The 26,182-nt window shown below is 41.0% G+C and overlaps 2 protein-coding genes across 6 annotated transcripts in view; both read left to right on the top strand.

Annotated features, from left to right (window-relative positions):
* CRY1 (cryptochrome circadian regulator 1) overlaps nucleotides 1-5,066 on the top strand; it is an 89,134-nt gene extending 84,068 nt beyond the window's left edge. Inside the window, exons 11-13 of one of the 5 annotated variants that reach the window (XM_068970340.1) lie at nucleotides 3,082-3,153; nucleotides 3,233-3,336; nucleotides 4,984-5,066. In XM_068970340.1, coding sequence (XP_068826441.1) covers nucleotides 3,082-3,153; nucleotides 3,233-3,336 — 176 coding nt within the window. In that variant the 3' untranslated portion in view covers nucleotides 4,984-5,066. Of the gene's footprint in view, nucleotides 1-3,081; nucleotides 3,154-3,232; nucleotides 3,433-4,283; nucleotides 4,879-4,983 lie in introns of those variants that run through there. The other 4 variants (XM_068970337.1, XM_068970336.1, XM_068970335.1 and 1 more) reach the window with 4 other exon arrangements.
* A 13,980-nt stretch (nucleotides 5,067-19,046) lies between these two features.
* On the top strand, nucleotides 19,047-24,705 carry MTERF2 (mitochondrial transcription termination factor 2). The gene is made up of 3 exons (XM_068970053.1): nucleotides 19,047-19,099; nucleotides 21,044-21,139; nucleotides 23,122-24,705. Exon 3 carries the CDS (start codon nucleotides 23,180-23,182, stop codon nucleotides 24,335-24,337), a length of 1,158 nt encoding a protein of 385 aa, XP_068826154.1. The 5' UTR covers nucleotides 19,047-19,099; nucleotides 21,044-21,139; nucleotides 23,122-23,179; the 3' UTR covers nucleotides 24,338-24,705.
* The last annotated feature ends 1,477 nt before the right edge of the window (nucleotides 24,706-26,182 follow it).

Genomic DNA, 26,182 nt, shown 5'->3' with positions numbered 1-26,182 from the left:
CCCAAAAATAAAGTCTCTCACTGTTTCCATTGTTTCCCCATCTATTTGCCATGAAGTGATAGGACCAGATGCAATGATCTTAGTTTTCTGAATGTTGAGTTTTAAGCCAGTTTTTTCACTCTCCCCTTTCACCTTAATCAAGAGGCTCTTTATTTTTTCTTCTCTTTCTGCCATAAAGGGTGGTATCACTGCATATCTGAGGTTATTGATATTTCTCCCAGCAACTTGATTCTAGCTTGTGCTTCATTCAGTCTAGCATTTCTCATGATATGCAGAGTACATAAGTTAAATAAGCAGGTGACAATATACAGCTTGACGTACTCCTTTCCTGATTTGGAACCAGTCTGATGTTCCATGTCCAGTTTTAACCTGCATACAGATTTCTCAGGAGGCAGGTCAGATCTGGTATTCCCATCTCTTTCAGAATTTTCCAGTTTGTGGTGATCCACACAGTCAAAGGCTTTGGCATAGTCAGTAAAGCAGAAGTAGATGTTTGTCTGGAATTCTCTTGCTTTTTCTGTGATCCAGCGGATGTTGGCAATTTGATCTCTGGTTCCTCTGCCTTTTCTAAAACCAGCTTGAACATCTGGAAGTTCACGGTTCACATACTGTTGAAGCCTGGCTTGGAGAATTTTGAGCATTACTTTGCTAGTATGGGAGATGAGTTCAATTGTGTGGTAGTTTGAGCATTCTTTGGCATTGCCTTTCTTTGGGATTGGAATGAAAACTGACCTTTTCCAGTCCTGTAGCCACTGCTGAGTTTTCCAAATTTGCTGGCATATTAAGTGCAGCACATTTTAACAGCCTCATCTTTTAGGATTTGAAATAGCTTAACTGGAATTCCATCACCTCCACCAGCTTTGTTCGTAGTATTGCTTGCTAAGGCCCACTTGACTTCACATTCCAGGATGTCTGACTCTAGGTGAGTGAGCACATCATTGTCGTTATCTGGGTCATGAAGATCTTTTTTGTATAGTTCTTCTGTGTATTCTTGCCACCTCTTCCTATTATCTTCTGCCTCTGTTAGGTCCATACCATTTCTGCCCTTTATTGTGTCCATCTTTGCATGAAACATTCCCTTGGTATCTCTGATTTTCTTGAAGAGATCTCTAGTCTTTCCCATTCTCTTGTTTTCCTCTATTTCTTTGCACTGATGACTGAGGAAGGCTTTCTTATCTCTCCTTGCTATTCTTTGGAACTCTGCAGTCAGATGAATATATCTTTCCTTTTCTCCTTTGCCTTTTGCTTCTCTTCTTTTCCCAGCTATTTGTAAGGCCTCCTCAGACAACCATTTTGCCTTTTTGTATCTTTTTCTTGGGGATGGTTTTGATCCCTGCCTCCTGTACAATGTCATGAACCTCCGTCCATAGTTCTTCAGGCACTCTATCTGATCCAATCCCTTGAATCTCTTTGTCATTTCCACTGTTTAACCATAAGGGATTTGATTTAGGTCATACCTGAATGGTCTAGTGGTTTTACCTACTTTCTTCAATTTCAGTCTGAATTTGGCAATAGGAGTTGATGATCTGAGTCACAGTCAGCTCCCGGTCTTTTTTTTTAAATGTCAGATACTCAAAATTTGATATTAAGAATAAAATCTTTTAACAGATTGAACCCTCTTCTGAATTCAGAAATATTTTGCATACTTTTGAGAGCATCAACAGTTAGCTTAGGGTAAAAGGAATGAAAGCACTCATATCTTACTTGCCTACTTTTGTGTATGAGGACATTTTTGCCACATACTCACAATATCCTGGAGCAGTGGTGGTAGGATTCTCATTCTGTGATTTGAGAAATAAGCCTCGAAGAGTTAGACAACTTAACCGAGATCCCACAGTTAGTAAGTAGCTGAGCTAAGACTCAGATCCAAGTCTAACTTGTCCTAAAGTTCATACTCTTTCCTGTATCACTGGGCCTCCCCTGTAAATGTAAGGCCATGTGTAGTGTTTATAAAACAGAAGATTTTATTATGTGTTTGGCCTACATTCAAATTATTGCTGTTGATGGTAGTGTACTTCAGAAATGTTCTTTCTCAAAGTCTCCTACAATTTAAAATAAACTTTAACAAGGAATCATTTCAAAAGTTCTGTCACATTTCTTACACAGTTCACAGACTGCCTTTTTTCTCTACACTTGAGTTTTAGGGACAGAAGTTCTGTGAAACACTGAGATAACAGGGAGGCAGCAGAGGGGTAAAAAGCAACACACTCCAGTTACCTAGCTAATGAGGGATGATGGTACATACTCTTTCTTAGTTCAAATCTGTATTCATTATATGAAGTTATCTGCAAAGCTAATCATGTTAGCAAGTTAAATTGGAATGATTTAGTTTCACAAATTTATACACATGATGTTTTATGGTAGGATTAATAAATCTGAAAGTAGTCTAATTATGTAAATATTTGCCTATAACACACTTTGTAGCTAGATACTGTGAGGCTTTAAAAAAACAGAAGACATAAAAGCCACATTGAGCTTGGAGTCTAAATGGAGGTGTGGAAAGAGAAAAAAATAAATGAAGTAAGTGATAAATTGTTAAGATCTTGCCTCCGCATGCAATAGGAAAAAAAGGAGAAGAACACTGAGAGCTAAAGAAACTAGGAAACTTTACTTGGAAGATGGTGGGTGGGTAGCACCTTCGTCTGTGTCTCCTCCTTGTGTGAACTGTTCAGCTGTCATCTGACAGACGCTTAATTCTCTCATCTCCAAGGACGTATGTTTTAGATATGTGCTGAGAAAGGAGGAGGTGAAGAAAGCATGTATATCTTACTGATGCCCTATGTTTTGCCTTCATGATCAAGTGTCTAATCATTGTCATCCAGTAAAGAAATGTTTTTTACAAAATGATTATCAGTGATTTTTCCATTGAATAGTCAACATTTCTGTGTCCCTAGATTTAAGGACAAGTTAAGTTTTCCTGATTTGGGCATATGATTTTTGGTTCTTATGAAGCATTGTGGATTAGTTCTAAAAAACATAATTCAAATACTAAAAATTAGATTTGTAATCTTAATATATACAACTTGGAATTTACTTAAGTGATTTTACTGTCTTTTAAAACTGTCTTTTAAATACTAACAGGTTGTACTCAAGGGAGTGGTATTTTACATTATGCTCATGGAGACAGTCAGCAAACTCATCTAATAAAGCAAGGTAAGAATGAAGCATTCAAGCATATTGTTCTTTTCACCTTTCCTATCTTAAACGTACTTTTTTTTTTTCTAATGTGTAGGAAGAAGCTCCACAGCCTCTGGTCTTGGCAGTGGGAAACGTCCTAGTCAGGAAGAGGACACGCAGAGTGTTGGTCCTAAAGTCCAGCGACAAAGTACTAATTAGGTAAATATTTTAGAGTTTTATTTCTTGCTTAAGCCAGAGTATGTAATTAACATAAATTAAGATAATTTCTGAAATGGAGCTTATCTCTATTTTCAAACCAGAGAATCTGGGGCATAAATTTTTTAAAAATATTTATTTGACTGCTCTGGGTCTTAGTTGCAGCATGCAGGATCTTGAGTTGTGGCATGCTAACTCTTAGCTGTGGCTGTGGGGTTTAGATCCCTGGCCAAGGATCAAACCTGGGCTTCCTGCATTGGGAGCACGGAGTCTTAACCGCTGGACCACAAGGGAAGTTCCAGGCATAAATTTTTCAGTGATTGTTACAAAATCAACTCTGGGACAAGAGAAATGCACCTGTACTGGGCACAGTGCTATACTCAGTTTTACATCCTCTGAACTGATGATCTTCAAATCTGAAAAGCTTATGGTGTTCTGCTCAGATTTCTCCTCAGAAAAAGCCATCCTTTTCACTTTCTTCTTATGTGATCATGAGTCTAAAACAATTGAAGTGACTTTTAACTTCTAGTGATATTAATAGTATCCCTTTGTGAACTTTTCCTCGTATCTTAAGTGTTTAGAAATTTATCTGTTGTGATAGATCTGAAATCTGAATTACTTCCAGTTTGATAGGTAGCTTAAGTTTTTTTAAATGTTGGTCCTTTTTGAAAATGTCAAAAAGCCATGCCTGTATTCAGTTCAATTGGTTTTGGAATACTGTTTTATGATTTAAATTTATATGAAAAGATTTCATGCAGTGAATTTGCCAGTTAAGACTTTTGTTTCTTCAGTTATCTTGAACTGTTCACATTTTTTAAGTCATTGCTGTTTTTTTTTAATGTGAACCTAATTAGTCTGTAAATTTCTTGACGATTAGTAAACACTCATCAGATTTTTATCATTCCTTGCAATCAAGCTTTACGCAGGTTTTTTTTTTCCTTACATCACAGAAAACATTCAGAAGGAATACTGTTGCAGCTGAAATTGGTGGGGAGTTCAATACTTTTTCAGTTAAATTATTTTAAAATATTCCTCATTGATGGAAAGCAGTTACATATTGAAATGCATTATTTCTAATAACATTTCTGTGGTTTTTAACTTTTTAAATATATTTGACATAGGACAAATGGTAATTTGTATATAAAGAACTTGGTAAAAGAATTTGCTTAATGTAAATATAAATAGTCACAATTAGTATAGACCCATCAATATATTTTTGATAATTTTTCATGTATGGTAAAAATTAAAATGGCTAACTGATATTCTAATACAAAAAATCAAAGTTTTGAGAGTCAGTGTGGGAAAATAGGTTTTTAGACTTTCTTAAAAGACTTTGTTAAAATTTTAAGACAGAATTTTAAGACATCATTGTTTGGTCTAACTTTACACTCTTTGATAATAATGTTTTTAAAAATGTGCATAATCAAAATTAGGGGTTATAGCCTCTGTTAACATAGACAGTATATGTTTTAAAGCTTCATGTATGCCTGTTTGACCCAAAGTTGTAGAAGTGTCATATGTTAAGTTCTTTTTGTTCTCCCTTTCTTTGTTCGATTACAGCTAAAGTGACTATGTTATTAAAGTATATGCATATATGGAATCTTGTGTACTTGATTTTTTTTCTTTAAAAAATTTTTTTGCTTGTTTTAGGTAAGGAGGAGAGCTTTGGTATGTGAGATGTGATCACAGACTAAAAACAGAGTCTGTAAACTACATGTCACCATTCTGAAAGAAGAAACAGCTACTATAATTTAGTAAAATACTTTTCAAAATTATTCTAAGAGTACTATCTTCTAAATACTTAGTACTTTTAAAAATAAACATATCTATAAGAAAGATTTAAAACCAAAGAGATTTTTTTTTCAAGTAATTGGGCTTACAACTCTGAATTAGTCAGTATGTGGTAATAATTAAGAGTGTGGGCTCTGGAATCAAATGCCTGGTTCTGCCATTCATCGGCTGTGAGATCTTGGGCAGTTATTAACCTTTTGTGCCTTCTTTTTTCTCATCTATAAAATGAGGATGAGAGTAGTATCTGCTTCATCAGTTCATTGAATTCAGTCACTCAGTTCAGTTCAGTTCAGTTCAGTCGCTCAGTCGTGTTCGACTCTTTGCGACCCCATGAATTGCAGTACACCAGGCCTCCCTGTCCATCACCAACTCCCGGAGTTCACTCACACTCACATCCATTGAATCAGTGATGCCATCCAGCCATCTCATCCTCTGTCGTCCCCTTCTCCTCCTGCCCCCAATCCTTCCCAGCATCAGAGTCTTTTCAAGTGAGTCAGCTCTTCACGTGAGGTGGCCAAAGTACTGGAGTTTCAGTTTTAGCATCATTCCTTCCAAAGAAATCCCAGGGCTGATCTCCTTCAGAATGGATTGGTTGGATCTCCTTGCAGTCCAAGGGACTCTCAAGAGTCTTCTCCAACACCACGGTTCAAAAGCATCAATTCTTTGGCGCTCAGTCACTCAGTTGTGTCCATCTCTTTGTGACCCCACGGACTGCAGCATGCCAGGCTTCCCTGTCCGTTACCAACTCTAGTGCCTGGCATGTGGTAAGATGGTCAATAAATGTTAGCTATAGGGTGGTTGTGCTGTGTAGCCCCCTGAATTGCGCAGCACATAGTCTGCATAACTGTATGCTGCAGCTCTGGTTAGCTGCCAGTTATTGTTATCATAACTGTTATTAATCTGGTAATTCCATTTTGCTATCCATTGTTTGTCTGATTGTATGGTCCTAGAAGTGAATTCTTTAAATATTTAGGATGGAAGAAACTTTGGGTGGCATTTATTTAAGACAACTGGCATAGCTCAGTTAGTCAGTTTCAAGTGTTGATTACAATGTACAGGGTTGTGTTGTCATTCCTCATACAATTTTGTGGAGCCCTGGTACTAGCTGCCAGCTCCTTAATGCACATCCCTGCCCCCTCCCTCCTGACCAGTGACTGTGGCATGCAGTTCTAAGGCACGACTTTACATTCTGTAACTTCCTTCTCTTTTCTGTGGTGGTAGTTTAGTTGGTAAGTTGTGTCTGACTCTTGCAACCCCATGGACTGTAACCTGCCAGGCTCCTTTATCCATGGGATTTCCCAGGCAAGAATGCTGGAGTGGGTTGCCATTTCCTTCTCCAGGGCATCTTCCTGACCTAGGTATCAGACCCAGATGCAGGTGACACAGTTTGGTTAGTCTGGACCCGAAATCCTAGTATTTCAGGAAATAGAGTGCAATAAGCCACAAATAATGGGGGTTTTGCGTGGGGGTAACTCAGAGGGAGAAGAGTTACTGGACAAACACTCCCCTACCTCATATATGGTTAGCCATTCAGTTAATTCTAGAATATCCTGGAGATCAAAGTTGATCTAGAGACAAGGAGTCAGTATTTTTGCTGCTACTCTGTGGAATTAAAGTACAACTTGTCACCCTCTCAACAAAGGCTGTAGAGCACAAACTGGGTAATAAGGCTAGACTCAAAGATTTGGTTAGCATTTCCCAAGTCCCTGTCATGTGCTAAGCATTGTTTGTAAGACTCGGAGAACCACACTCTGAAAGGAACACTCAGGGACAGCCTCTAGTGGACTGACAAATTTTATTATCCAGCTTTCGCAGATACATGGTCTCAGGGAGCAGAGCATAAAGCAGACTTGCATGTAACCTTTCTCGATAAAACATCAAAGCATTCAAGCATAAAATACAGTTCCCACCACCCAAGCCGTAACATAGCTTTGGCGAAACTCTAAAGGGAGTCCTATCATGAAACAACAGTCCTTGCTCCCAGAAACAGGTGGTCAGAAGGAAGCCTCCGAACACTTCAAGGCCGGGCGTATGACCGTTCGTCATCCGTTCCCAGCCTTGGGCACTTGGTGAACGCTCATAACCCTTTGTTATGCTCGTCCCAGCTTCCAACCTTCGTCACGAGTGGAGCAAATACATTCTCAGTATTTGCTTAAAGCCTTCCAGCTCCTCCATATTTCCTCCCTTTTTCCTCAAGAGCAAGGACTGCTGCAGCTATGGTTACTCCTGCTTTTGGGGCAGCGGTGGCTTGAGCACATAACGTTTGGAATCCTATAAGAACAGTAACAAACAATAAACAGATCAGCGCATCAGAAGCCATCGTATGGGGTACCCAATTTTTTGGATTTAGAAAGGAAGTACTAGCGGATAGTGTATTATAGAAGTCAGTGTTATATAACAGGGGGAATGCTGCTGAAGGTAGTAGACGTGATTTGTTGCTTCAGTTTCTCTATATCTAGACTAGTGTTTGATTTCGAACCTAAAAGATGTAACTTTATTTGTTCCCAAGGATATTCAGTGGCATTGTATGGCATGTTGGTCAAACAGAAAGTAGTGAAATTCCAGTGACACCGCAACTTCAATTGTACCTGTAAAGTATGCAGATCATCCCCCACATACATAAGGGCAGCTTGTAGGTCATCTAAGCGTGTTTGTATTTGTTGATCTATCTGAGCTTGCCAGGCCCAGAGATCATGAGAATCCTTTTTCCAAGCAGCAATGAAATCATGATTTTGAATAGAATTATACAATGCCACTCCAGAAACTGTACCAACAGTTACAACTAAAATAATACCCACTATGGCAGCTACAATCCAGCCAATAAAGCATTTGCTTCTTTTTAGGGATTCTCTCAGAACAAAAAACAACAACGTGGAATCTGACCAGGGTTCAGAAATGTTAACTGGAACCCACAAATCAGTCCTTTGCCAGACTAAAAAACCACTGTCTTTACTAACATTAATTGGCACACTATGATTTAAACAAGTAAACAACACTCAGTACAGGACAGAATTGAGCCATTACTCCTAAACTGTCCAATAGCAAAAAGATAGGGTGCATTTACACAAGCACGAACATAACTGGTATAATTATACTCAGTAGTATAATTTTGTGGGATGGAAACATGTGCATAAGCATATGAGACGCTAAACCGGGACAAGCAAGCAGGAATTTTCCAAAGATGCCAGTGTTCAGGCCCCGGGACTGGACTGATTATCCGGGGTCTGGGAGGTGAAAGACCTCCGTTGTACCAGTTCAAAAGTTCATCGCGTTGATGCCAGAGTCCTGTTTGTGTTCTGTTAAAATGTGGTGCTGAAACATTACACCATGGGCAGGTGTTATTATTTTCTTGTGATTCTGAGCAATTCACAAAGAGTCCATGATGCCCCCAATCAAAAAAAGTCATGATGGCATGAACAGAGACTTTTCCAAACTCTCTACAGGTGGACCAGTCCATTCCCAGCACAGACAATTTTTTCTTCCAAGATACGTTGTCGCAAGGAGGCTCAGCAGGCCTAAATAGATAGTGGGTGAAGTTGGCTATTTGTCCATGGTAGGTAGTCTGTCCAGTTAAGAATAAAGGTCATGGTAGCGAACATTCCAAGACGGAAAGAGCCATTTGAGAAAGAGTAAGCCCACCATTGTGGATATGGGTGGAGACACAAAGGGAGGGCACCGAAACAGATGGGGAGCACTGGATACGTAAGTGTTAACTATCTTTCCTTCTTCTTCTTTTATTCGTGGTCCTAGATCTGACCGGGAGCAGGAAAATATAAGCTATCACTTGTGAAAACCACAGGAGATGATTCTGTCCAATCCACCACTTGTAAAAGAGGTGGGTCGGGGATATAAGCCCAATCGGTGTAATTACCACTTACCCCAGAAGCACAGGTTAAAACGGCCATCATGGCCGGCAACAGTTTTTCCGGTGTTACCTCACTGTTGGTCATCAACAGAGTATCCTCAGCTCGTCTTGACAGATTTTTCATTTGAGCCCAGGTCAGAAAAGGCACATTGCATTGGGGACGTTTCATTTTCTTGCTGTCTTTCAATGTCATCTGTTGCAATTTCCGTTTTAGTGCTGTTACCGGTCGAGGGGTGTGGAGCAAGGTCTGTCCGTCTTCTGACTCTTCTGATTGGGACCCACTGTTCGGTTCCATCATCTAAAATGACAAGACAACATCCCTTGCCTAGGAGCTTAAGTGTTCCTGACCTCCATTGATCAAGAACAAAAAACAGTTTGTTCAGGCATACGTGAGGGTGAATCAGAAAAATGTCGCTCTGCTCGTGTTTCCTGACTGTGTAGAGGCCAATTAAAATAAATGATTGTTAAAAGGGCTATAGGCAAGATGGCTTTAGGTCCATAGGGGTCCCTTAGCTTATTCCCCCTGTTTTGTTTATTAAGAACGAGCTTGAGTGTACGGTGGGCCCGTTCAATGATGGCTTGGCCTTGAGGGTTGTACGGGATACCAGTAAGATGGCAAATACCCCATTGGTGCATGAAATCACGAAAAGCATTGGCTGTAAAAGCAGGACCATTGTCCGTTTTGATGGAGGCAGGGGTCCCCATCATTGAAAAACATTGCAGAAGAGCTGTGACGGCAGCTTTAGTAGTCTCGGCGGTGGAAGGAACTGCCCAAATGAAGCTGGAAAAGGTATCTATGACTACAAATAACAATTTAAAAGGGGGCAGTTTGTAATGTGTAAAATCAGCTTGCCATAATTCATTTGCTTGTAAGCCTCTAGGATTAGTCCCTTGGGGACTAGTGGTCAAATGAAAGGGGGCACATGTGGCATAGTCCCGAACAATTTTTCTAGCCGTTTGTAATGGTATTTTATATTGAACGTGTAGTCTATTGCGTTAGTATGAAGAGCTGATGTTCCTGTTCTGGGGAAGAAAATACAGAGGCGATGAGGCGATCAGCCAAATCATTGCCTAAACTGAGGGGTCCTGGTAAATGGGAATGAGCACGAATGTGAGTAATGAAGAAGGGATGGAGTCTAGCTCTTATTTCTTGCTGAATCAATAAGAACAAATGTATAAGATCACTTTCATTGGATATAAAATGAGCCATTAGAAAGGATGGAAAAAGATGTGCCATGTAGCGAAAATCAGTTAAAACATTCAATGGGGTTTTTATTAGAGTAAGTAAACAATATAATGTGAATAATTCTGTTTTTTGAACGGATTGATAAGGACTTTTAATTTTCTCTTGCAGGTTGGGACCTATTATGGCTGTCTATCCTGCCTTATTTCCATCTATGAAATAGTTAGGTGCATTCATGAGAGAGTGTTCAGAAACAATATTGTTGATGATAAAAGAAGTGTTTTGTAAGAAATTCCATAATTTTCTTTTAGGTGGGTTGGCCAGTAATTCCCCTGAATAATCAGCAAGGGCTATCTGAATGGTAGTATACACCTGAAGAGCATTATCAATTTCTGTTTTTGCTAAAGGTAGGTAAATCTTAGTAGGGTTATATCCAGCTACAGTGCATAAGCGAGAGCGTGCAAGAAAAATTATTTTCCCTGTTAAGTCTATATAGGAAACAATGTGTTTAGTCTGTTTGGAATGGAGATATACCCATTCAATAGGGTGATTATCCTGCACTATAATGGCAGTAGGAGATATCTTAGTACCAAAGACATATATCTGAAAAGGGGAATTGTAATTAATATGGTAAACAAATGCTTGTTGAATTCTCTGTTTTACCAATTGTAATTCTTTCTCAGCCTCAGGGATAAGTTGTCGGGGACTATTCAAATCAGACGAACCTTCTAATATTTGAATAAGTTTTGTAAAGCATATGTGGGAATTCCCAAGGTAGGTTGTAGCCAATTAATATCCCCAAGAAGTTTCTGGAAGTCATTAAGTGTTTGTAAATTATCCCTTCTGATAGAAAGTTTCTGTGGCTTTACAGTGCAGCAGTCCATAAGATATCCAGGATATTTAAAAGGGGAATGGTGTTGCAATTTATCTTCTGCTATTAGCAGCCCATGATTAGTTAAATTAGTTATGACCTCGTTACCTAATAAACTTAATTGAGATTCTGAGGGAGAAGACAATAAAATGTCATCCATGTAATGAATGAGATATGCCTCAGGGAATTGCTGTCTGATGGGCTGCAAAATTTTATCAACAACGAATTGACAGACCGTAGGGGAGTTCATCATACCTTGAGGCAGGACCTTCCATTGATACTGTTGAACAGGAGATTGATTATTAATGGAAGGTATTGAGAAGGCAAAGCGTTGCCTGTCATCGGGATATAAAGGTATAGTGAAAAATCAATCTTTTAAATCAATAATCATAATAGCCCAGTCCTTAGGGACCATAGCAGGGCTTGGGAGTCCTGGTTGTAATGCTCCCATAGGAATCATTATAGCATTAATATTCCTTAAATCTGTTAGCATTTTCCATTTACCTGATTTCTTTTTAATGACAAAAACTGGTGAGTTCCATGGTGATTGAGTAGTTTCTATTCTATTTTGTTGTAGTAGTTCAGCCACCAAAGTATGCAAAGCAGACAGTTTCTTTTCTGATAGGGGCCATTGAGCTGTCCAGATAGGTTTATCAGACTTCCATTCTAACTTCAGTGGCTTTATCTTAGTGACCCCTAAGAAAAAGGTTCTTATTCAATTGTATAGTCGCCTGAGTTAGTTTGTTGTAGATAGTCTCTTCCCCACAGATTTAATGGTAATGGGGCAATATACGATTTAATGTAAGCGACTAATTGATCAGGGCCCAGGGCTTGTAAATAAGATGAACTAACATAAGTTTGAGCTGCATCTGCAGTTCTTATTCCCACCAACTGGTGTGAGGCTAAAACTGCAGGCCAATCTGAAGGCCATTCCTCTGTTCTTATGATGGAAACATCTGCCCCAGTGTCTAACATTCCTTCCAAAGTTCTTCCTCTGATTTTTAATTTTAACATGGGCCTATTGATTTTTTTTCATAACAGTAGGAAGGGCTGCAGTAATGTTGGTACTCCCAAAGCCACCTGTTTTGGTGTCTGCTTTTCTATTAAGTGGGGGGACATAACGTAATGGCAATAGCTGAGCAAATCTGTCACCCTTTTGTAAATACAAGTTGCACGTCACATGTAATATTACTGCAGTTTCACCCATGTAATCTTCAATGATCCCAGTATGTACAATTATCCTGCACATGGTGTTGCTGCTTCGTCCCAACAGGAGGCCTACAGTATTTTTTGGTATAGGGCCAAAATATCCAGTTAAGATTTTCATAGGATTATTTACCATTAATAATTCCATATCTTGGGGAGCAGGAATGTCTACGCATGTGCTATGTCTGGTAGCCGCTGTTAATTCAGTAATATTTGGTTGTCCTCCTTGTTTAACGGGGCTAGAGGAGAGCCCTTGTTCTAGTTTCCCGAAGGAGGTGTCTGAATGGGTAAAGCATTACCTTGTTTATCAACTCTAGAGCGGCATTCACTCAGCCAATGATTCCCCTTTTTACATCTTGGGTAGAGCCCGGGGGGGGGCTTAGTTTTAATAGCCCCTCCTTTGTCAGGAGAAAGACCTGTTTGCCGAGGCAAGCGACACTGCTTCCACATGTGTCCCGGCTTGCCGCAGCTAAAACATATAACTTTAGACTTTTGGGAAACATTTAAAGTTTCTAAAGCGGCTATTTTAGCTTTATGTTGAATCGTCCCCACATTCCTGCAGGCTTTCAAGTATTCCATAATTCCTCCTTGCTCCCTAATAAGTCTGATAATAGCCTGACAATCTTCATTAGCACTGTCAAAAGCCAGTTGTTTCAAAATGATTTCTCACAAAGATGCATCCTTAAGACTGTGATCAATGGCCTCCTTCAATTTACCAATAAATTGAGCATATTCTTCAGTTGGTCCCTGCAGTATTTTTACAAAAGATCCATCAGAGGTGGAACTGTCAATTTTAGCCCATGCTCTGATAGCTACTTCCTTAATCCAGTATAACATGGGCGGCTGCACAAATTGTAATTGCACAGCAGTTTTAGCCATAGCTTTGGTGCCGGTGAGAATTTCAAAATTTAGTCCAGTAGGGTTTCCCTTGCTTTGCTGTTCTTGCAAGATTAATTTGGCTTCATCCGTGACTCACATTTGCCATTGTAGTAGCTGTTGTGGAGTCATAACCATTTTAGCAACTGTAAAAAAATCTGCATGAAGCCATTGATCTGCTTAGCCCCTAAGAAATACCATACAGTAGGATGAGGTAGGACCATATAGCATACATGCCTTTTTGAATTGAGCAAACCGAAATCAGGTGATTGCCACTGATTATGTCCAGGTTGAGGATTATTAAATTGGACTGGAAAAGCCCATGCCCAAAGAGGCATGTCCGGAGGAGGAATGCTAGGAAATAGGGGAGCAGAAGCAGCAGCAGACAGCGTTGCAGTGGGCGGAAAGGCCGGTGTTAGAGGCTTGTTAATATGAGCTCGCGGCGGATCAGGGACCTCTGGCAAAGTTGATTGTTTAACAGCTTTCAGCACCTGTGACTCTTTCCGTAATCTGCCCTAGCATGACATTTTTCTGATTTAAAACCTCTGATAGATCTTTCTCTTCTAATTCACATTCATGCAGGGATCGAACAGTTTCAACCTCTAAATCTCCTCCTGAACCATCTAATTGTTCCATAATGGCCTGTAAAAGAGACCAAGTTACCCACGATTGTGGGGGAATTTTTACCCCCTGTATATAAGCTTTTAGAACATTATTCTTTACTCTGGTCCAAGTTTGTAAATCCAAGGTTCCTTTCTCCGGAAACCATGGATTATATTCAACCACTGTCTGGTAACAGCTAGTTAACTGCTCTTCAGGCAGATTAACCCCGTATTGTTTCAAGAAATGATGCATGAGATGAACAAAAGGAATTTTACTTGTCTGATGTCCCATCCTGCTTACCTTGCTTCTGCAGGAATGCAGTCCTTGTTTAAAATAAGTCTGCTGCTTGAGCCCCACATTGGGCACCAGTTGTAAGGCTCGGAGTACCACACTCTGAAAGGAACACTCAGGGACAGCCTCTAGTGGACTGACAAATTTTATTATCCAGCTTTCGCAGATATATGGTCTCAGGGAGCAGAGCATAAAGCAGACTTGCATGTAACCTTTCTCGATAAAACATCAAAGCATTCAAGCATAAAATACAGTTCCCACCACCCAAGCCGTAACATAGCTTTGGCGAAACTCTAAAGGGAGTCCTATCATGAAACAACAGTCCTTGCTCCCAGAAACAGATGGTCAGAAGGAAGCCTCCGAACACTTCAAGGCCGGGCGTATGACCCTTCGTCATCCGTTCCCAGCCTTGGGCACTTGGTGAACGCTCATAACCCTTTGTTATGCTCGTCCCAGCTTCCAACCTTCGTCACGAGTGAAGCAAATACATTCTCAGTATTTGCTTAAAGCCTCCCAGCTCCTTCACAATTGTTCATAGGAATAATTATCAGTATCCACAATGAGTACACTCCACAAGGAGACAGGGCAGTCTAGAAGAATTACAGTCCTTTGTGTTAAGGATGTTTTCAGAAGTATGCACAGCTGCCCCTGGCCTCCGACGTGGGGTAACTCCTCTTGGCCACTGCCCTTCGGACATGGGGTCCTCCCGGCCTCTGCCCCTGACCTCAGACATGCAGTAGCTCCTCTCGGCCGCACTTAGTGCACTGGTCGCAGCCGCCCGCACTTAAGGTAAGAGAAACCCAAGTAAGATGGTAGGTGTTGCAAGAGGGCATCAGAGGGCAGACACACTGAAACCATACTCACAGAAAACTAGTCAATCTAATCACACTAGGACCACAACCTTGTCTAACTCAATGAAACTAAGCCAGGCCTCTGGGGCAACCCAAGACAAGTGGGTCATGGTGGAGAGGTCTGACAGATGTGGTCCACTGGAGAGGGGAATGGCAAACCACTTCAGTATTCTTGCTTTGAGAACCCCATGAACAGTATGAAAAGGGAAAAATGATAGGATACCAAAAGAGGAACTCCGCAGGTCAGTAGGTGCTCAACACGGTACTGGATATCAGTGGAGAAATGACTCCAGAAAGAGTGAAGGGATGGCGCCAAAGCAAAAACAATACCCAGATGTGGATGTGACTGGTGGTAGAAGCAAGGTCCGATGCTGTAAAGAGAATATTGCATAGGAACCTGGAATGTCAGGTCCATGAATCAAGGCAAATTGGAAGTGGGCAAATGAGATGGCAAGAGTGAACGTCAACATTCTAGGAATCAGCGCACTAAAATGGACTGGAATGGGTGAATTTAACTCAGATGACCGTTATATCTACTGCTGCGGGCAGGAATCCCTCAGAAGAAATGGAGTAGCCATCATCGTCAACAAAGGAGTCCAAAATGCAGTACTTAGATGCAATCTCAAAAATGACAGAATGATCTCTGTTGGTCTCCAAGGCAAACCATTCAGTATCACAGTAATCCAAGTCTATGCCCCAACCAGTAACGCTGAAGAAGCTGAAGTTGAACGGTTCTATGAAGACCTACAAGACCTTTTAGAACTAACACCCAAAAAAGATGTCCTTTTCGTTATAGGGGACTGGAAAGCAAAAGTAGGAAGTCAAGAAACAACTGGAGTAACAGGCAAATTTGGCCTTGGAATGTGGAAGGAAGCAGGGCAAAGACTAATAAGAGTTTTGCCAAGCAAATGCACTGGTCATAGCAAACACCCTCTTCCAACAACACAAGAGAAGACTCTACACATGGACATCACCAGATGGTCAACACCGAAATCAGATTGATTATATTCTTTGCAGCCGAAGATGGAGAAGCTCTATATAGTCAACAAGAACAAGACCAGGAACTGACTGTGGCTCAGATCATGAACTCCTTATTGCCAAATTCAGACTTAAATTGAAGAAAGTAGGGAAAACCGCTAGACCATTCAGGTATGACCTAAATCAAATCCCTTATGACTATACAGTGGAAGTGAGAAATAGATTTAAGGGCCTAGATCTGATAGATAGAGTGCCTGATGATCTATGGAATGAGGTTCATGACATTGTACAGGAGACAGGAATCAAGACCATCCCCATGGAAAAGAAATGCAAAAAAGCAAAATGGCTGTCTGGGGAGGCCTTACAAATAGCTGTGAAAAGAAGAGAGATGAAAAACAAAGGAGAAAAGGAAAGATACAAGCATCTGAATGCAGAGTTCCAAAGAATAGCAAGAAGAGATAAGAAAGCCTTCTTCAGCAATCAATGCAAAGAAATAGAGGAAAACAACAGAATGGGGAAGACTGGAAATCTCTTCAAGAAAATTAGAGATACCAAGGGAACATTTCATGCAAAGATGGGCTTGATAAAGGACAGAAATGGTCTGGACCTAACAGAAGCAGAAGATATTAAGAAGAGGTGGCAAGAATACATGGAAGAACTGTACAAAAAAGATCTTCACGACCCAGATAATCATGATGGTGTGATCACTCATCTAGAGCCAGACATCCTGGAATGTGTGAAGTCAAGTGGGCCTTAGAAAGCATCACTATGAACAAAGCTAGTGGAGGTGATGGAATTCCAGTGGGGCTATTTCAAATCCTGAAAGATGATGCTGTGAAAGTGCTGCACTCAATATGCCAGCAAATTTGGAAAACTCAGCAGTGGCCACAGGACTAGAAAAGGTCCGTTTTCATTCCAATCCCAAAGAAAGGCAATGCCAAAGAATGCTCAAACTACTACACAATTGCACTCATCTCACATGCTAGTAAAACAATGCTCAAAATTCTCCAAGCCAGGCTTCAGCAATATGTGAACCATGAACTTCCTGATGTTCAAGCTGGTTTTAGAAAAGGCAGAGGAACCAGAGATCAAATTGCCAACATCCGCTGGATCATGGAAAAAGCAAGGGAGTTCCAGGAAAACATCTATTTCTGCTTTATTGACTATGCCAAAGCCTTTGACTGTGGATTACAATCAACTGTGCAAAATTCTGAAAAAAAATGGGAATACCAGACCACCCGACCTGCCACTTGAGAAATCTGTATGTAGGTTAGGAAGCAACAATTAAAACTGGACATGGAACAACAGACTGGTTCCAAATAGGAAAAAGAGTACGTCAAGGCTGTATATTGTCACCCCGCTTATTTAACTTCTATGCAGAGTACATCCTGAGAAACGCTGGGCTGGAAGAAACACAAGCTGGAATCAAGATTGCTGGGAGAAATATCAATAACCTCAGATATGCAGATGACACCACCCTTATGGCAGAAAGTGGAGAGGAACTAAAAAGCCTCTTGATGAAAGTGAAAGTGGAGAGTGAAAAAGTTTACTTAAAGCTCAACATCCAGAAAACGAAGATCATGGCATCCGGTCCCATCACTTCATGGGAAATAGATGGGGAAACAGTGGAAACCATGTCAGACTTTTATTTTTGGGGGGCTCCAGAATCACTGCAGGTGGTGATTGCAGCCATGAAATTAAAAGACGCTTACTCCTTGGAAGAAAAGTTATGACCAACCTAGATAGCATATTCAAAAGCAGAGACATCACTTTGCCGACTAAGGTCCATCTAGTCAAGGCTGTAGTTTTTCCTGTGGTCATGTATGGATGTGAGAGTTGGACTGTGAAGGAGGCTGAATGCCGAAGAATTGATGCTTTTGAACCGTGATGTTCGAGAAGACTCTTGAGAGTCCCTTGGACTGCAAGGAAATCCAACCAGTCCATTCTGAAGGAGATCAATTCTGGGTGTTCTTTGGAAGGAATGGTGCTAAAGCTGAAACTCCAGTACTTTGGCCACCTCACGTGAAGAGTTGACTCACTTGAAAAGACTTTGATGCTGGGAGGGATTGGGGGCAGGAGAAGGGGACAACAGAGGATGATGGCTGGATGGCATCACTGACTCGATGGACGTGAGTCTGAGTGAACTCCGGGAGTTGGTGATGGACAGGGAGGCCTGGCGTGCTGCGATTCATGGGGTCGCAAAGAGTCGGATACGACTGAGCGACTGAACTGAACAGTATACTATGAAATAAAAAGTGAGGGGCCTAGCGCCTGTGTAAATCACTGCTTTCCTGATCCCAACTCCATACTGAGCATAGGACGACTAGCCCAGTTTTGGCACTTTGTCCTTTACATTTAACTCTATTATAGTTGCAATTAATAGTGTCATTGATTGTTAATGACACTAGAATGTGACCACCAGAATGTGAACTCCATATTCCCCCTTGTCTTGTGCACTTGTCATTGCTGCTGTAAATGTAAACACTTAATAGGCATGCTATAAATATGTGTACGGATAAATATGACAGTAAATGGGGCAGACGTTGAGCCTGGCTTTAGGGAGAGATTTGTTTATGAGATTGGAGTCACCGGTAATAATCAGAATATAAACCACCTAGCAGTTTATCTGAAAAGGCTAGTATTTGGGTTAAAGTGTCAGGAGGCAGTTTAATTCTTTAAAGTTCTTTAATTCTCCATTCAAGAATCAGGCACTGTAGCTGACTGCTGGGTTGGCAGGGGCGGGGGACAGGAAGGCTAGATATGTTCCAAAGAAGTTTCGGGATTTTTTTAAACTAAATTTCTTTTGTAAATTAGTTATTTATCTGTAGGCTTATTTTGGGAATTATGAATGGCTACAGCTTAAACATAGAGCGGTTTCTGAGTTATTTCTACCTTTTTTTCTTCTCGCGGGCTGTGACATTCCCCAAGGGACAAAAAGACTGAAACTCCCAAGTTCTCTAAACTACACAGAGGGCAAAGGCGTGAGAATGCCAGCGGCAATAATTGCTGGCCAGAGGGGCTGTTCCGTTGAAAGCTAAAAAGCCGGTGGCGTTGAACTCCGCCTCCCCGCCCCGCCCCTCTGCTCTGCGTCAGAGGGGTCACGTAGCCTGTGCCTCGCGTCCTGATTGGCTGCGTTGGGGGCTCCGGGCGTGTCTGCGGGTTCACAGGTGGCCGGGTCAGCGCTGCTGAGAGGAATTGGCCGGCGGCTGGAGACCCGGAACTCGTACCGTGTACAGAGCCGACACTGACAGGTGAGTCGTCCCGGTCCTGCACACCTGTGGGTGCTCGCCGCTGCAGTCTGGAGTTGGGAGCTGCCCATCATGAAGACAGACTCCCCGTCAGCTGCTTCAGCTCTGACTGGCTGGCCAGGGTGCTGGTGGAATCCGCGGCGCCTCCGGCCGGAAGTTTCTGTTTGAAAGCGCATGCCCCACATGACGGATGTGTGGTTTTCGGTGTCTCCCCCACACCGTCTTCCGTGGGCCGTCGTTTTTTCTTTTTTACAAACGGGTTAATTTGAAACTGAGCATATCAAACGTGTTGTCGCAGTCGAACTTAATTGAATTACTAATGTTCGTCTAGTGGGCCGTTATTATGAAAACTGTGCATATTACAGAAGTGGGTTTTACGCCCCAAAAAATGCTTAAGAAAAATGAAGCATCAGAAAAATAGCGCATGTTATGATTTAACAAAGATTTACCTGGATTATTACTATGGGCAGAGCACGGGGCCAGGAGCAGGCTCGAGCTAAGCTTTCGGGTTTGAATGCGAGATCTGGTCTTTTTTTAGCTGAGCAACCTTGGGATACTTTACTTTCACCTGTTAACTCATCTTTAATAATAGGTTGTTGTGATGACTTAATGAGTTTCTGAATACTCTGATTCATGGTGTTAATCTTCACAATCACCCAGTTTGTAACCTTGACAAACACTGAATGTTGCCACTTTCCTGATGCTCAAATTGAGGCACAGAGAAGTGACTTCCCCAAGTCATAACACAACTAATGATCCAGAACTAGGCCCAGGCAGCCCACAGCTTTACCCACTACTTTAAGTTGTGGTGCACTTGGTTTGTCGCTGCTTTTCCATTGACAGATACTTTGTTTCTCTGTGGACCAAGTTCTTTGTTGGATACAGGGGATAAAGTAGAACCGCACTCACACCCTGTCTTCCAAATGCTTGCAATCTGGTGCAGGTTGTTCATAGTTGGACTGCAGGGTGCTCACAAATCCTGCTAAAGTTGTTTGCAAAATGTTGTGAGTATCGGACTTTTTTTTTTTTTGGAAAGAGAGCCTCTGACTCACACCATATTCTCTGCTGGGTCTGTGATCCAAAGGTATGAAGAATGTTTTAGCAGAAAAGCTAGTGCCTAGTGTAATGTCTGTCACAGAGAATGAGCTAAACATACAAACTCAAAAAAACTGGTTGAAAGAATGAAGAACTTACAGGAGTATAAGTGCCACAGTAGGGTCAAGAGCAGTGTGCTGGGGAAGAGCACACTTGAAAGTCATCTGCCCAGGCATGCCTCCTAGAGTCAGCAGTGACAGTCAGGCGAAAGGTAGAGAAGCATTTTATCATAGGAACAGGGCAGTAAACCATCCCTACCCTCACGGAGAGAGAGACAGAAATCACACATGAGCAGCTGCAGCTATGACAAGTGGCATTCCCTGGTGGCTCAGACAGTAAAGAATCCGCCTGCAATGCCGAGACCTAGATTCGATCCCTGGGTTGGGAAGATCCCCTGGAGGAGGGCATGGCAACTCACTGCAGTATTCTTGCCTAGAGAATCCCCATGGACAGAGGAGCCTGGCAGGCTACAGTCCATGAGGTTGCAAAGAGTTGGACACAACTGAGCAACTAAGCACACAGAGGAACAGTCCACAGTGCCAGGACAGCCTATCTGGGGGACAAGAGGCCTCATCTATTCACAAAGGGCAGGAAACCTTCCCTGAGAAAGTGACACTTAGGTTTAGGAGGATTGTGGGCATGGGGAAGAGCCCTCAGTCTTTAGAGACCCTGTGATGGGAACAGGTAGAGCACCAAGGGCTGAAAGGGAGTTGGTACAGTTGAGTGTAGGCAGTGGGGGACAGGAGATTTGGGTGGTGACAGAGCCTAAGACAAAGAGGCCTTAAAAGGCCATGGTAAAGCAGACATTTATTTTATGTCTATCCTAAAGTGCGATTAAAAAGTTTATTGCAGGGAAGTGACAAGATTACATTTGGAGAAGCTGGAATGAAGTTTCCGTGGATTAACAAGCCCTGGATAAGGACAGGATCTCTGAGGAGAAACTCTAAGGTAAGAAGCGGAGCGCCTAGAATCAAGCCTTGAAGATGAGCCTGCAGAGGAGACAGATAAAGGGTGGTCAGAAACAGAGGAAGGAAGGAGGACCAGGGGAGTGGGAAGTCTTGAAAGTCATTTCAAGAGTTATTTCCCAAAGAAAGTGGTCACCTGTGCTGAAAGCTGCAGATGCCAAGAGGACCTAAAACTACTCATTGGCTTTAATCACATGGAAGTTGTCTTTATGGGCAGTTATGTAAATGAGAAGAGTAGAAATGAAGAGAAAGGCTGTGCAAGAATTAACTGAGGGGAAGAGAAAAATAATTTTAGCTGGAGGGGCAGTGAGAGAAGGAGCCATTGAGGTGAAGGGTGGGAACCTGAGAGAGGAGGATTCAACTGAAGAGTGAATACATGAGAAAGAAGGGCTCTAGAGATCTCAGGCTAGAGAGGCTGGGATGAGGACAAGAGCAGGAATTACCTGGAAGATGAAAGGTGTAACTCTAGGGAAGGGGAAACAGCAGGAGGTTTATGTTTGGTGTGGTGAATTGCACTCCTTTCTTTGTACTAGGTAGAGGCAAGGGTATTGGGTTGAGAGTGAATGAGAGAATGGGTGTTGGGGGAAGCTGGAGGTCTGAGCTGACATTTGACATCATTGTGAGGGGTATGAAAGAATGAGCTGACCAGAGATTGTTTTAGGATGGTCTAGCAGAGGGAGCCAAGTATGAAGCAAAGGTCGGAAATTAGCCACCTGGCTCCTTCGGGAATTGCAAAAATAGTAGGGGAGTGAGGATTCCCCTTCTATTTTTGCCAGGTGGCACTAGTGATGAACCCACCTGCCAATGCAAGAGATGTAAGAGACACGGGTTCGATCTCGAGTGGGGAAGATCCCGGGAGGAGGTCATGGCAACCCACTCCAGTATTCTTGCCTGGAGAATCCCATGGACAAAGGAGCCTGGCGGGCTGAAGTGACTTAGCACGCATGCACAAGGATGGAGGCTAGCTAGAAACAGAAGCTACGTTTAATATGACATAACAAAGGAGACATCACAAATCATGGGGAAGGAAAGGATTGTTCAAAAATGGTGCTTAGAGATAGCTAAACTATTGATAAAGTCTGTATACATTCTCAGCTCACAACCGGAAATTTCAAATGAATTAAAGGAGCTAGCTTTTAAGATTCAAACAATAATATAGAAGGAAATAGGGATGAATTTTTATCTTTTCATCTGATGCATAAAAGCAATAGGAATCATAAAGGAAAGGGAAACTTTCCTGACTCTTCGACCTATTAAAATTAACTGATTTGTCCTAACACATGCTATACTATGCTAAGTGAAATAAGCCATGGTCACCAAGACATTCCACAGCTAACATGATTTCCCATGATTCTACTGGGCAGTCACATGGTATTCCTTGTTTTACCTGGCTGAGACTTAATTCTGGGTTTATAAAAAAAGATTTTCACAAATTCTCATAAAACAGTATCACATTTATTAACTCATTTTTAAAACAAATTCAGTGGCTTATTTTGGATAGTAGCTATTCAGCAAAAAATACAATAGAAAATTAAAATTGACTCTCCTCCTTAAAAAGTATTTGCTTTACCTAGACATCAACTTTAAAATACAAAAAACATTTTTTTAAAATGGGTATGTGTATAAATGTATATGCCCTAGACAGAAACAGAGTTGTAAGAAACGAAATTTATGTCAAAATATTTGAGGTTTGTGAATCTTTGAACTCCCTGTGGTTTTGCTACTGATCTGTTAAATGGAAATAACTACTTCACAAGTTGCTGCAAAGCTCAAAGAGGGTATTTATTAAATTTAAGATGGGAAGCAGTATATGACAGTTACTTCATAAATTATTTAAACAGCTCTATTTAATACTCCACATGAGTAGTTTACCTGTCTAATTTGTCCATTTTATTTCCATGCTCAATATTTGTAGCTCAGATTTGTGTTTGTATTCTAAGAGAACCTGTATTTTCTTTCTTACAGGTATGATTTGTACATTTGGAGTCTCAGGACAGTGGAAATTAGCCAGTGGATTGCAGCCATGTTGTGGAAGTTGCTGATGAGATCCCAGCCCTGCAGACTCTGTTCTTTCCGGAAAATGATATCAGCTCCAAAATACAGACCTTTTCTAGCATCCTTCACCTGTACAACTGATAGTCAGTCAAAGAAAGAAAATAAAAAGACAGTAGAAAAGCTCTTTAAATTGTCAGTTGACATCAGGAAAATTCGAAGATTAAAAGGCTGGGTACTTCTGGAGGATGAAACCTATGTTGAAGAAATTGCAAATATTTTACAACAGCTGGGTGCCAATGAGACTGCTGTAGCCAGTATCTTGGAACGCTGCCCAGAAGCAATTATCTGCAGTCCAACTGCTGTTAACACTCAAAGAGAACTCTGGCAATTGGTCTGTAAAACCGAGGAAGAGTTAGTCAAGTTAATAGAACAGTTTCCAGAATCTTTCTTTACTGTTAAAGACCAGGAAAACCGGAAGCTAAATATTCAGTTCTTTCAAGAGTTGGGACTTAAAAATGTGGTCATTAGCAGATTTTTGACAACTGCAACTAATATTTTTCATAATCCTATGGAGAAGAATAAACAAATGATAAAGATTCTCCAAGAGAGTTATCTAAATTTAGGTGGCTCCGAGGCCAACATGAAAGTTTGGCTTCTAAAATTGTTAAGCCAAAATCCATTTATTTTGTTAAACTCTTCTGCAGCTATAAAGGAAACACTAGAATTTTTCCAGGACCAGGGTTTCACAAACTTTGAAATTCTCCAGCTTCTCTCCAAACTCAAAGGATTTCTTTTTCAGCTTTGCCCAAGAAATATACAGAACAGTATGTCTTTCTCTAAAAATGCTTTTAAATGTACTGATCATGACCTGAAGCAATTGGTTTTGAAATGTCCTGCCCTTTTGTATTACTCTGTTCCAGTTTTGGAGGAGAGAATTCAGGGATTGTTGAAAGAAGGAATTTCCATAGCTCAGATAAGAGAGACACCAATGGTTCTTGAATTAACACCACAAATAGTACAATACAGGATAAAGAAACTGAATTCCTTAGGCTATGGAATAAAGGATGGACATCTAGCAAATCTAAATGGAACAAAAAAAGAATTTGAGGCTAACTTTGGTAAAATTCAGGCCAAAAAAAGAAGGCCATTATTTAACCCTGTGGCACCATTAAATGTTGAAGAGTAACTTGCTTACTGATGTTGCTTCTTTTCACCAGTGCAGAGTGAAACCAAGTAGCAAAAACTTAAGTGATTCAGGAATATTGTGGGTACAAATTCCTAAAACGTTGTGGGTAATTTTAAGAACCTAAGTAGCTTCTGAGTTGTGTTTAAATTATCTCTCAGTAGGAGAAGGCAATGGCAACCCACTCCAGTACTCTTGCCTGGAGAATCCCATGGATGAAGGGGCATGGTAGGCTGCAGTTCATGGGGTCGCTAAGAGTCGGACATGACTGAGCAACTTTACTTTCACTTTTCACTTTCACGCATTGGAGAAGGAAATGGCAACCCACTCTAGTGTTCTTGCCTGGAGAATCCTAGGGACAGAGGAGCCTGTTGGGTGCCGTCTATGGGGTCGCAGAGTCAGACACGACTGACGTGACTTAGCAGCAGCAGCAGCAGATGATCTCTGACTCAGCTGCTATACTTGAATATATAAATTGCATTTATTTTAATAAAGTTTGTAATTTTGTCCTTAAGCTATTAAAAAAAAACTATTAAATGCCACAAGTGTGATATTTTGTAAGTAAGTGAATAGTTTTAGAATCTGAAAAGTGCACTCCATTCAAATTATGGATACATTTTTATTGATATAGCACATTTCATCTGGGATGCAGACCCAGCCTTCTTTCTCACCACCAGCTCTGAAACATCACGCCACTATGGTCTGAATCCTGTAGTGTTTGGTGAAACATTAGCAAATTTCTAAAACATTTTGGTGGAGAAATTTTATCTCCAGGTTGGAATAGGTATCTTTTAGAACCTAGTATTACCCATCATAAGGAATAATTAGAACTTATTTATATGGTCGGTTTGTTTAAAATTGACGGTTTTATTTAATAAGACACTTCTGTGTCCGTGTATTACTCTCCCTTTTTTACAGATGAGGAATCAAGCTTAGAGAACCATCCAGCTGCCAAGTGCCAGAGCCCAGATTTACTGAGATCTCTCTTCTGTTCAAACCTTGTGAACAGAAAAAGGATTGCTTATGAGTTGGCATAAGAAAAAGTTACCACTACCTGACATGCTAAGAGTGAGTACCAACTGCAAATTCAGGAGTTTTTATGAAAACGTCTCTGTAAAATTCCTTAAAATGATCTAATTCATATTCATTTGAAGTACAGCTTTTAAGGAAACTGAGAATCCAGGTCTGACTGTAATATATGAAAAGTTAAGTGTGTGATGGTACTGATTTTAGTTAGGTTTTAAGTTTCTAAGTTTTGTTTCAAGATAAGTATTATCCAGATAGACTGGCTCACTTTCAGCAGTGGAGTCTGAACTATGTAACAAACACACAAACAATTGACTCTTGACACTCAAACATATATGTGCACTATGTATGCAAGGCCCTTAAGTAATGAAAAATTACGAAAAATATAGACCACATCTTCACTTTATTCCTTCATTCAGCAAGTGCAGGTAACCCTTACTGTCCAAATCTGTTCAGTTCCTTAGTTAGGAGACTGAAAGGTATCTCTGCAGCATCTACTAAGTGCTAGGCATGTTGTGCTTTACAACTCTTAAGAGCTAAGAGTACCATTATTTATTGTTCTAGCAGATGAGGACACTTAGGCACAGAGAGGCTAAGTCACTCACTCAAAGTCATACAGAAATGTTTGCTCAAGGGGAGCATGGCAGCCAGTACAGGCAGGGCAGAGTTAAGTGATGGGAAGAGTGACACAAGATGAACAGCACAGGTCTAAGGAACAGGATCTCATTCTAAATGTGATGGGAAATCCTTTGGCAGATTTTTGTTTATGCTTGCTGCCCTGACAAAATTATTAGCAGTGTTCTCTTTCACCCTCAAAAGTGT

This window comes from Capricornis sumatraensis, chromosome 4 (genome assembly GCF_032405125.1).
Source record: "Capricornis sumatraensis isolate serow.1 chromosome 4, serow.2, whole genome shotgun sequence".
In the NCBI taxonomy this organism is placed as follows: domain Eukaryota; kingdom Metazoa; phylum Chordata; class Mammalia; order Artiodactyla; family Bovidae; genus Capricornis; species Capricornis sumatraensis.
The sequence above is the reverse complement of the archived record's forward strand: the minus strand, read 5'-3'. Positions and strand labels throughout refer to the sequence as shown.

Coding starts and splice junctions, on each gene's coding strand:
- MTERF2 (XM_068970053.1), top strand. CDS start 23,180: ATGTTGTGGAAGTTGCTGATGAGATCCCAGCCCTGCAGACTCTGTTCT.